Below are 12172 nucleotides of genomic sequence, written 5' to 3' on the forward strand. Positions count from 1 at the left end.
AAGCTTTTGACAAAATTCAACACCCATTTATGATAAAAATGCTCCAGAAAGTGGGCAGAGAGGGAACCTACCTCAACATAATAAAGGCCATATACGACAAACCCACAGCAAACATCATTCTCAATGGTGAAAAACTGAAAGCATTTCCTCTAAGATCAGGAACGAGACAAGGATGTCCACTCTCACCACTATTATTCAACATAGTTTTGGAAGTCCTAGCCACGGCAATCAGAGAAGAAAAAGAAATAAAAGGAATCCAAATTGGAAAAGAAGAAGTAAAACAGTCACTGTTTGCAGATGACATGATACTATACATAGAGAATCCTAAAGATGTCACCAGAAAACTACTAGAGCTAATCAATGAATTTGGTAAAGTTGCAGGATACAAAATTAATGCACAGAAATCTCTTGCATTCCTATAAACTAATGATGAAAAATCTGAAAGAGAAATTAAGGAAACACTCCCATTTACCACTGCAACAAAAAGAATAAAATACCTAGGAATAAACCTACCTATGGAGACAAAAGACCTGCATGCAGAAAACTATAAGACACTGATGAGAGAAATTAAAGATGATACCATCAGATGGACTGATATACCATGTTCTTGGATTGGAAGAATCAATATTGTGAAAATGACTATACTACCCAAAGCAATCTACAGATTCAATGCAATCCCTATCAAATTACCAATAGCATTTTTTTATGGAACTAGAACAAAAAATCTTAAAATTTGTATGGAGACACAAAAGACCCCTAAGAGCCAAAGCAGTCTTGAGGGAAAAAGGCGGAGCTGGAGGAATCAGACTCTCTGACTTCAGACTATACTAGAAAGCTACAGTAATCAAGACAATATGGTACTGGCACAAAAACAGAAACATAGATCAATGGAACAAGATAGAAAGCCCAGAGATAAACCCACGCACCTATGGTCAACTAATCTATGACAAAGGAGGCAAGGATATACAATGGAGAAAAGACAGTCTCTTCAATAAGTGGTGCTGGGAAAACTGGACAGCTACATGTAAAAGAATGAAATTAGAACACTCCCTAACACCATACACAAAAATAAACTCAAAATGGATTCGAGACCTAAATGTAAGACTGGACACTATAAAACTCTTAGAGGAAAACATAGGAAGAACACTCTTTGACATAAATCACAGCAAGATCTTTTCTGATCCACCTCCTAGAGTAATGCAAATAAAAACAAAAATAAACAAATGGGACCTAATGAAACTTCAAAGCTTTTGCACAGCAAAGGAAACCATAAACAAGATGAAAAGACAACCCTCAGAATGGGAGAAAATATTTGGAAACGAATCAATGGACAAAGGATTAATCTCCAAAATATATAAACAGCTCATGCAGCTCAGTATTAAAAAAACAAACACCCCAATCCAAAAATGGGCAGAAGACCTAAATAGACATTTCTCCAAAGAAGACATACAGATGGCCAAGAAGCACACGAAAAGCTGCTCAACATCACCAAATATTAGAGAAATGCAAATCAAAACTACAGTGAGGTACCACCTCACACCAGTTAGAATGGGCATCATCAGAAAATCTACAAACAACAAATGCTGGAGAGGGTGTGGAGAAAAGGGAACTCTCTTGCACTGTTGGTGGGAATGTAAATTGATACAGCCACTATGGAGAACAGTATGGAGGTTCCTAAAAAAACTAAAAATAGAATTACCATATGATCCAGCAATCCCACTACTGGGCATATACCCAGAGAAAACCATAATTCAAAACAACACATGCACCCCAGTGTTCACTGCAGCACTATTTACAATAGCCAGGTCATGGAAGCAACCTAAATGCCCATTGACAGACGAATGGATAAAGAAGATGTGGTACATATATACAATGGAATATTACTCAGCCATAAAAAGGAACGAAATTGGGTCATTTGTTGAGACGTGGATGGATCTAGCGACTGTCATACAGAGTGAAGTAAGTCAGAAAGAGAAAAACAAATATCGTATATTAACTCATGTATGTGGAACCTAGAAAAATGGTACAGATGAACCGGTTTGCAGGGCAGAAATAGAGACACAGATGTAGAGAACAAACGTATGGACACCAAGGGGGGAAAGCGGCAGGGGGATGGGGATGGTGGTGTGATGAACTGGGCGATTGGGATTGACATGTATACACTGATGTGTATAAAATTGATGACTAATAAGAACCTGCTGTATAAGAAAATAAATTAAATAAAATTCAAAAATTCAAAAAAAGAAGAGTGAAGTAGCCAAGGAAGCTAAGGGTTTCTGGGAGCAACCAGAAGCTGGGAGAGACAGGGAGGGATCCAAAAATAAATAAATAAATAAAATAAAAATAAAATAAAATTCAGTTCCTTGGCCACCCTAGCTAAATTTTAAGTGCTCCACAGCCCCATGTGGCTCGTGGCTGCCATAAAGGACGGCACAGATCCAGAACATTCTCTCATGGCAGAAGTCCTGGTTGTCAGAGCTGGTAGCATTACCGAGGGCACACTCACATACTGCCACACATTTGGTTGTACGTCTCAGGCGTCTGTGTCTTGTGTCTCCAACTAAACTGCATGCAAGCAGGGTTGCGGCAGCTGCTCATTTGTAATACACTACATTTAGGACTGCACTTAAGTGGACGAGTGCCAAATGCACAGTGAGTTTTTCTTCTTAATAATCTCTTTCCACTAGAATCCAGTTATTTCTACTGCAAAAAAAAAAAAAATCTTTCAAGTTGTTGAAATACCTATTCCTAAGGCATTTCCCATTGAGCTAAAGGTATAAAAGCTTTCAAATACATTAGCTTTGAAGTACTCATTTAGTCATTCAGTTATTGTTAAAATTATGGACTACCCTTATTGATTCACTAATGGGGGCTTACTCCCAGCTGTGCTGACTTCTTCTAAAAAGTAGACTCCAGTAACAGCCTGATATCAACTCTGAACCTATGGTCCCCACAGAGACAGGATTAAGTGACTATTAGGCTCCCAGATTTGTCCATAAAAAGCTATTTTACCCACAGTACAGCTGTCTTCCTCACAGCTGCTTTTATGAGAAAAAAGTTCTTTAGCCCAAACTAAGCTCCAAATGACTTCTTTAAGATCATTTTGTTAGTTGGGAGATGCTTACTACAATGTTCTAAATTAAAGCAGTCTTCAAAGTTACAAAAGCTGCCTGGAAGGTTACTGTAAGTGGCTGTCTGGGTTTTTTAACGTTCTTAATTTGCTTTCCATATGAAATTGTTGAAAAATAAATGAAAGTAGAAAATATTTCAAACAGGGCTTCAACTAAAGGTGGGAAAATGTTATGCATTAATTATGCTTAGTATATAACACAAATTACCCTTCACCTGAATGCATTTTTAATTATATGTGACTATCATAAATCCACTGTGTCAGATGTAAAATTAATTTTGGCTTTGAAAATTCTTGGATCAAAAAGGGGTAAAAGAAGTCACATCTATGATAAATAACCAAAACTGCAATAATATCAAATGCCACAATCTCAAATCTCCATTTGCATCTGCTTAAAATGCTTCACATTTCTCACTCTTCCTTACCAATAGCACCGTCCAAGTGTACATGTGTGAAAGGAAAAATCAAAATGCACTCAGTACTGCTAAGAGAACTCTCTAAAATGGAGCCAGGAGGCCACTAAGGAAGTATGACTTATGCACATGTCAGCCTGGATGGAATCTGACCTTTTGACCCAATGAAGTCATCAGAACGGATACCAAGCAGGACCCTGTGGGGCTCCTGAGCACCAAAGCCCTTCCGTGTCCCCCATTTCTTGATTACAGGAAATAGGCTTCATTCAGCCTCCCTGACCTTCCCTGAGTTCCAAGGAGCAGGTTCAAACCGATGCTAATTAGGGAAGGGAGGGGATAAGGAGACAAGGGAGGAACAGTCAAGAGAAACAACAGTGCAGCCTTGCGGCAGGGTCCTGGTTCCCCTCAAGGGACACACATAACAATATCTTTGAGCTGTTTTGCAGATGCTGAAGCCCCCACCAGGTGGGAGAAGTTAACTGCATGCTGACCACAAGCACGTAGACCCCAGACCAGTTGGAACCAGAAGGTTCCAAGTTCACCACCAACCAATCAGAAGAACGTCCACGAGCTGATCACACCCTCTGTGAACCATTACTATAAAACTCCTCACTACCCCTCCAGGTCGGGACACAGTTTTGAGGGCATTAGCCTGCTGTAGCCCCCTTTGCCTGGCAAAGCAATAAAGCTATTCTTTTCTACTTCACCTAAAACTCTGTCTCTGAAATTTAATTTGGTGTTGGGGTACAGAGGCCAGATTCGGCTTCAGAACACCTGCCAGAAACTCAAGATATTTACTGGACCCCTACCCTAAAACAACTCATGATTCCTCAAAGGCAAATATTCTCTGACTCACATCAGAGTCTATCACAATTCTTACCAAGCAACTTTTAACAACCTCTTGGCATTCTGTCTTTATAAGCCCTCTCTCTTCCTCAGAACACTCTTTTAGGATTACACAAATCTATGTCTCCCAAATTGTTTTTTTTTTTTTCTTTTTGGCCATGCAGCGGGGCTTCTGGGATCTTAGTTCCCCGACCAGGGATCGAACCTGGGCCCCCCCGGCAGTGGAAGCGTGGAGTTCTAACCACTGGCAGGGAATTCCCCCAAACTGCAATTCTTAAGATTCCAAATAAACTCTTTTCCTATTTGCAGCCTCCTGTATTACTTTTTTAGTTGACACCAGTCTGTGTTGATGTGTTTGAATGTGGAACATGGATTCTGTTTTCAGATTCTGTTTCCATGTCTAATGTAAATTCAGATTTTTAAGTTACTATTTTCAGTAAACAGAAAAGAAATGCTAAAAATTATGCATATCCACATACCTAAACATCAGATTGAGATCATTCTTCCTATATATATCTCAAAAGCCAAAAACATTCTAAATATAAACTCTACAATGCCATGAGCTATCCTCCACATGAACTGGAGAGATGTGAAGCCAAATTCAAGGTCAAGGGTGTCAGCAGCAGCCATGTGATTGATACAGAGTCAGAATACAAGTCAGCTACAGCTCTGTTCCTGGTACGCATCATCTAGAAGGCAGGTGAAGCTGCTTTAAAGCAGGCCAGAAAGTCAGACTTGCTGTAGAACCTAAATATTCTGCAAAGTTCCAGAGCCTTCTATCTCACCTTGTGGATCAAGCAGAGAAATGGCACAATAAAATAAATTTTACTCACTCTCTCCTGGTACTTCCAGACTCAGAAAGACCCTACCTTCACTCTTAGAAAAAAACCTATTTCTCCTTTTATGTGCATAAGAGACGCCCCCTCTTAGATATCTGTCCTGTATGCCAGTATCTCTACTGATTTAATAAGCAACCATAAGACTAATCATGCATGCCAAAGGAGGGTCACGATGGCCCACGAAGGGGAGAAGAATTTGCCCCCCACACACAAAATATGTCTCTTTGGCATAAAGATTATCCTGGGCTGATTATTTTTAAGAAACAGGAGACATAGGAGAAGCTCTAAAACAGAACAGAAGTTACCCTTTTGTTAGAGACATTTGCATTTATAAGGGAAACCTCCATTTGTAAGGGTGTCTCCCTCTCTGTACCAGGAAGAGAAGGGTGACTCTAAATCTCTAGAAACTCTTCTCAATGGAGGAGGCAGGGACTTAAATCCGCATAACAAACTCACCCTTGTTTACTGTGCTTTGCCTTGAAAACCTCCCATAAATACCTCCACCCCCAACATCTTCTTTTCTCTGTAGCTGGAGACGGTACTTCAGATGGTGGCTTGGGCCATTTCTGGGAGTTACTCAGTTTTCCTGGGTATACAGGAGGTATCCATGTTATTAAGCTTCTGTTTGTTTTTCCTGTTATTCCTTTATTACAGGGGGGCCTCAGCCAAGAATCTAGAAGAGTAGAGGGAAAATGATTTTTTCTCCCCAACACCCATGAAACAGATTTTAGCTGCAAATATACCCTTTAGGAGGCTCCTGGTTTCCAAACTATTTACTTTCTTAGCAAGAAGGGCCAGAATGGCCATTACCCACTGTAAGTCATTGTTATTTGCTCAAGTTTAAGTGATTCCCCAGGCTTCCTGGTGTCTGCTGCCTGGTGATTCTATTACCTTAGTCTTTTCCTTCAATAAGACTTCTCCCCATCCTCATAAATGGTGGCTCTTAAGGCTATTTTTCTCCAACAAACTGATTGCAGGACATAAAGATGTTCAGTAGCAATTAGGTTTTATTGTTCTCATCTCACTTATGAGTATAGAAACTATCAAAATGTAAAACGCACAATTCCTCTGACTTCGCAATTCCCCTTTTAGGAATTCATCCCATAGAAGTGTGTGTGTGTCGCTATGAGAACATATGTACAGATACTAATTTGCAGCATGATTTAAAGCAGCAAATAATGGACACAACCTAAATATTCACCAATATGAGACTGTTTAAATAAAGAATGATGTGTAGAGCAAGGCAAGCCATGTAGAAGATCCCTGTGCACTGATGTGGAGTGATGAGTACAAAAAGCAAGGAGGGGACTTCCCTGGTGGCGCAGTGGTTAAGAATCCGCCTGCCAATGCAGGGGACACAGGTTTGAGCCCTGGTCCAGGAAGATCCCACATGCCGAGGAGCAACTAAGCCCATGCGCCACAACTACTGAGCCTGCGCTCTAGAGCCCGCAAGCCACAACTACTGAGCCCACGTGCCACAACTACTGAGCCCGCGTGCCACAACTACTGAGCCCGCGCGCCTAGAGCCTGTGCTCCGCAACAAGAGAAGCCACCGCAATGAGAAGCCCACACACCACAACGAAGAGTAGTCCCTGCTCACCGCAACTAGAGAAAGCCCGCGTGCAGCAAAAAAGACCCACCATAGCCAAAAATAAATAAATAAAATAAAGAAATTTATTTAAAAAAAAAAAAAAAAGCAAGGGGAATGATGTCTCAAGCATGGTAGCATATGTATTTTTTTAAGGGAACATATGTCCATATATGTTTGCAGTAGGCATTTGTACACATACATACACGCACAATCTTTGGAAGAATAACAAAAGAAATGGATGAAGGTAGTCACCTCTGGGTAAGGGAACTGAGGTGAGGTAGGGGCACATGAGAGGCAGTTTTATACCTTTTCTGTAGGGCTTAACTTTTTTATCCTGTGTATATATGTCTTAAAAATATGCAAACACACACACACACACAAAGAGTAAAGGATAGTCATCAAGGAATTAACCTTGCCAAAGCTATCTAACAGTGGCACCTACTGGTAAAATCACTTTCTATCCCAAAGTATTCTCTAAAAGAAAACCCAAGGTTCGCCTGGCACAGCCATTTCAGCCATTAGTCAGGACGTATGTTTCTGTTAAAGCCTTGTAAGGAACTCTTCACTTGTATTAAGTCTTCTGAGCATAAGACTTAAAAGTGTCATCTGGCTGGGAAGTTACAATTCATTATAGTCTGAATTGCAAGCTATAAAAATGAGTGAAGTGGACTTCCTTGGCGGCGCAGTGGTTAAGAATCCGCCTGGCAATGCAGGGGACACGGGGTTCGAGCCCTGGTCCAGGAAGATCCCACAGGCCCCGGAGTAACTAAGCCCGTGCGCCCCAACTACTGAGCCTGTGCTCTAGAGCCTGCGAGCCACAACTACTGAGCCCATGGGCCACAACTACTGAAGCCTGCACGCCTAGAGCCCGTGCTCCGCAACAAGAGAAGCCACTGCAATGAGCAGCCCGCGCACCACAACCAAGAGTAGCCCCCGCTCACCGCAACTAGAGAAAAGCCCGCGCACAGCAACGAAGACCCAACACAGCCAAAAATAAATTTAAAAATTTATTAAAAAAAAAAATGAGTGAAGAATATCTCTATATCCTTCCACGGAGTGATCTCCACTCCAGCATATAGAGTTAAGTGAAAAAAGCAAGGCAGAAAAAATGGGCAGAGTATGCTGTCATTTATCTAAGAAGGGGAGGGGGTTACAAGTAGACATACAGGTTTACTTATATTTTAAAAATGGAAAGAAAACCCATTAAAAAAAAAGAATTAATGGTTGCCATAGGGAAGGAAGGGACTATGCTGGAGGGGAGAGAACAGAACTAGATTTCTCTGAATCAGTGTTTCTCAACGGGGGCTATTCCACCTGTGTCCCCAGGGGATGTTTGGCAATGTCTGGAGGTATTTTTAGTGTCACAACTGGGGTTTGGGAGAAGTGTACTACTGACATCTAGTGGGTAGAGGCCAAGGACGCTGCTGAACATCTTGCAATGAACAGGACAATCATCTGGCCCCAAATGTCAGTAGTACAAATTATATATCTAATAAGGAACTTGTATCTAGATTATATAAAAAACTCTTACAACTTAATAAAATGACAAATAACCCAATTTAAAAGTGGGCAAAGTATCTGAATAGACAGTTCTCCAAAGATGATATACAAGTGGCCAATAAGCATACGAGAAGATGTTCGACATCCTCAGACATCAAGGAAATGTGAATCAAAGCCACAGTGAGCCACAACTTCACACCCACTAGAATGGCTATACGGTTGACCCTTGAACAATGCAGGGCTTAGGGGCACTGACCCCCAAGCAGTCAAAAATTCGAATATAACTTTACACTTGGCCCTCTGTATCTGCAGTCCCATACCCGTGAATTCAACCTACTGGATCATGTAGTAGTGTAGTATGTATTTATTGAAAAAAAAAAAAAAAAACCAACGTATATGTGGACCCATGCAGTTCAAATCCGTGTTGTTCAAGAGTCAACTGTAATCAAAAAGACAATAACAAGTGTTGAGGATACGAAGAAATCGGAACCCTCACACACTGCTGGTGGGAATGTAAAATGCTGCAGCCACTTTGGAAAACAGTCTGGCAGTTCCTCAAAAAATTAAACATACAGTCACCATATGACCCACAATTCCACTCCTAGGTATAGACCCAAGTGAAACAAAAACATATGTCCATACAAAAACTTGTACACAAATATTCATAGCAGCGTTATTTGTAGTAGCCAAAAAGTGGAAACAGCAAATGTCCCTCAGAGGATGAATGGATAAGAAACAAAGTACTGATACATGTTACAACACAGACAGATCTTGACAATGTTATGTTAAATGAAAGAAGCCAGTCACAAAAGGCCACATATTGTATGATTCCATTTACAACTGACTAACACAGGTTTGAACTGAGCAGGTCCACTTAGACATGCTTTCTTTCCATAGTAAATAGTACTACATGGTCCATGGCTGGTTGAAGCCGTAGATGCGGAACCGCAGATACAGAGGAACACATATACGGAGAGGCGACTAGGAGTTAGAGGCAGATTTTTGACTGCATGGAGGGTCAGCCCCTGACCCTTGCATTATTCAAAGGTCAACTGTATATGAAATGGCCAGAATAGGCAAATATATAGAGACAGAAAACAGATTAATGGTTGCCTAGAGCTAGAAGGATAGGCGGCTTGGGGATGTCAGCTAAAGGGTGTGGAATTTCTTTTCGGAGTAATCAAGATGGTCCAAAATTGATGGTGGTGGTGGTTGCAGAGATCTGTGAATGTGCTAAGTCACTGCATTATACACTTTCGATGGCTAAATTTTATGGTATGTGAATTATATCTCAATAAACTGTTAATAAAAAACCAATCACAATGGTGAGGTGTATACTCTGATAGAGGTGGTACAAGGTACAGAAAGCAGAGGCCAGGAAACAAAGGAGGTCAGAAATGGCTTCCCAGGATGAATAGGAAGTTGTCAGCAATCAGGTTTGGTTTATTTTTGTAATTAAATTTTTCATCGGTTTTATTGAGATTCCAGGGGTAAGGAGGTTGCAGGACGGGGACATCTCAGGCGTAGGGAATCTCAGGATACACCTAAAAAACTCATTCAGATTGTCCAACTATAAAACCCCAAGTGCAGGAGAGACGGGGATGCCATGGGATAAGTTAGCAGAGCAGCAGGTGACAGAGCACAGTGGCCTTCGCTCCCAGCCAAAATCTTGGACTGAACGCTTTACAGGAAAAGGAATCGGTGAAAGATGAGGAGCAGCAGAAGAACAGACGGGGATGGGTCTAGAGACAGGACAGCCTGTGTGTTCACATCAGCTGTGATCAACTGTCGTCACAGTCAACTCAACCCTTTCCTAAACGTTCAGCTTGAAAACTACCGCAAAGAGAAACCAATCTAGGACTGTGTCTTCCTTCAAGGCACAACTGACAAGGTGGACGACTGAGAACAAAGTGGTTTGATATAAACTAATAACAATAAGAGTAATAAGAATAAGAAAAATCATATATAATTAAAATGTCCTGATGTCAGAATGAAGAAAATAATAAGAATAACCCCTCATGAGTTTATGCCAGAGCCAGAAACAAAACAATGACCCAACCCAGAAAGTTAAGCCACTTACCACAGGAACATGGGCATTTGGCTCAAATTCTGTGGAATCAGCATCTGAAGATAAAGAAATGAGTTCAGTAACTCACCAGTAGTACTGAAAAATACTTCAAGTAATAAGAATGCTTTTTACTAAGAGGTTATTAGAAAATCTCAGACTTACCTTTCAAGTTAAGGCAGTTTCTCGCAAATTCTATCACTGCCAGTTGCATCCCAAGGCAAACTCCTATTTTAAAAAGCACATATATAAAGCAAATGAACGTTATTTTGTACTGCTTCGTATGTTCTGTTCATTTATTTGCTGTCTATCTCCTCCATCTAGAATGTAGGCTCCAAAAAAGCAAGTTTGCTGCTGCAGCCTCTGCCCTCAGAACACGTGTGGCAGGGGCAGGGAAGGGGTTGGACAACCCAAACTTGAGGAGGAATAAATGCGAGGTCAGAAAAGGGCAGGAAAGGAGAAGGCAAGGTCCAAAAGGCAAATCTGCCTCCCTGCAAATGTGTCTCTAGATCGAGGCACACTTGTGGGCTGCAGGGCTGCCCCAAAGCGCCTGACTCCTTCAGAGAATGTCTAACAACACCCCAATTCAAGAGGGAGTCTCTGTGGGCTGGGACTTCACACCCCCTCTTCTCAAGGTAGATTCACGGCCTTAAATGCGGGCTCTGCTTGTGGGCAGCCCCCGGCTGGCCAGCAGGCTGGGATCCAAGGAGCACCTACAGGCGGGCAGGGGAGCGGGAGGTCTGTGCCCAGCTGCTGAGCCCAGAACAGCCCTAAACCTCACTGCAGGGAAACAGCAGCAGCTGGGGGAGCTGGTACTTCCACCGCAGGCTGGAGCGCGACGGAGAGGCCAAATGGAACTGAACGGAGAGCTCAGTAAGGAGAAAAGGGGACCTGCGTAGGCCCAGGCCTGTTGCCACAGGGATGTGCCCCTCGCTGATCTCCACATTCACTGCGGCCCACCGATTCTCTCCAATAAACAAATGCCAAGGAGCATTCCAGATGCCTTTATAGATATATTCAAGGTACACAGGGGCTCAAAGGAGAGAGCAGTCAATATACCGGGCACGCCAGAACAAAAGTCAATAAGCGTGAAACAGCTGAGTGCTTTGGGGGCACTTTAGAAAGTTTCATAAGGCTAGGACATAAAGAGACAGTGTGTTAAAGAGAAATTTAAAGAGCTGCAAACTATTCTACACAGTGAAAATTATCTGAAGAACGCTAACCACGTTCAGACAGAAACTAAACAAGATTACTTCAAAAGAAAACAGTGGCCCAGATGAGCTTAGATGGATAAAACAAAGCAAGGTATCAAGGTAACTACTCCTGGCTTCTCTTTTGAAAATGGATCCCAAGTGGAGAGCGTCTAGGAAGCTAATCAAAGAACAGGCAAGGGGGAAAATGAACAGTCTGATGATATTAAGTAAAGAGTACCAAAGCCGGTCCAGTCAGTTCATAAACCCACCAGCCCATGCAAGCACAGCATGAAACATGGCCTCTCCCCACTCCCTCTTCCGCCTGAATCCCCAGCTGCAGGGCTGCCTTTATCCCATCAGTGTTCCATTTCATCTGGTTCCATTGCTCCAGAAGCCATGCTTTGCAATTTGAACAAAAGCATTGAAAAGACCCAGCTCTACTAAATCTTAACAGAGCTGCCCCTGTAATGTTGGATGGTCTTTCTGTATTATCTTTTCTAGAAGGAGCATATAAATTTCAAGTTAAGCTTTTTTTTCTGATGAGAAATAACATTGTGGCATTCTGTTGAGATGTTTGCTCGAAGTGGTGAAAGGT

At 41.9% G+C, this 12172-nt stretch overlaps 1 protein-coding gene across 8 annotated transcripts in view; it reads right to left on the minus strand.

Moving 5' to 3' along the window:
* CTPS2 (CTP synthase 2) overlaps positions 1-12172 on the minus strand; it is a 130158-nt gene that overhangs the window by 70047 nt on the left and 47939 nt on the right. For 7 of the 8 annotated variants that reach the window (XM_082447162.1, XM_082447161.1, XM_082447166.1 and 4 more), the window contains 2 exons: positions 10550-10612; positions 10400-10443 (listed from right to left, as the gene is read on the minus strand). In XM_082447162.1, coding sequence (XP_082303288.1) covers positions 10400-10443; positions 10550-10612 — 107 coding nt within the window. Of the gene's footprint in view, positions 1-9758; positions 10245-10399; positions 10444-10549; positions 10613-12172 lie in introns of those variants that run through there. The other variant, XM_082447165.1, reaches the window with a different exon arrangement.

Source organism: Balaenoptera physalus, assembly GCF_965194825.1.
Source record: "Balaenoptera physalus genome assembly, chromosome: X".
Lineage (NCBI taxonomy): Eukaryota > Metazoa > Chordata > Mammalia > Artiodactyla > Balaenopteridae > Balaenoptera > Balaenoptera physalus.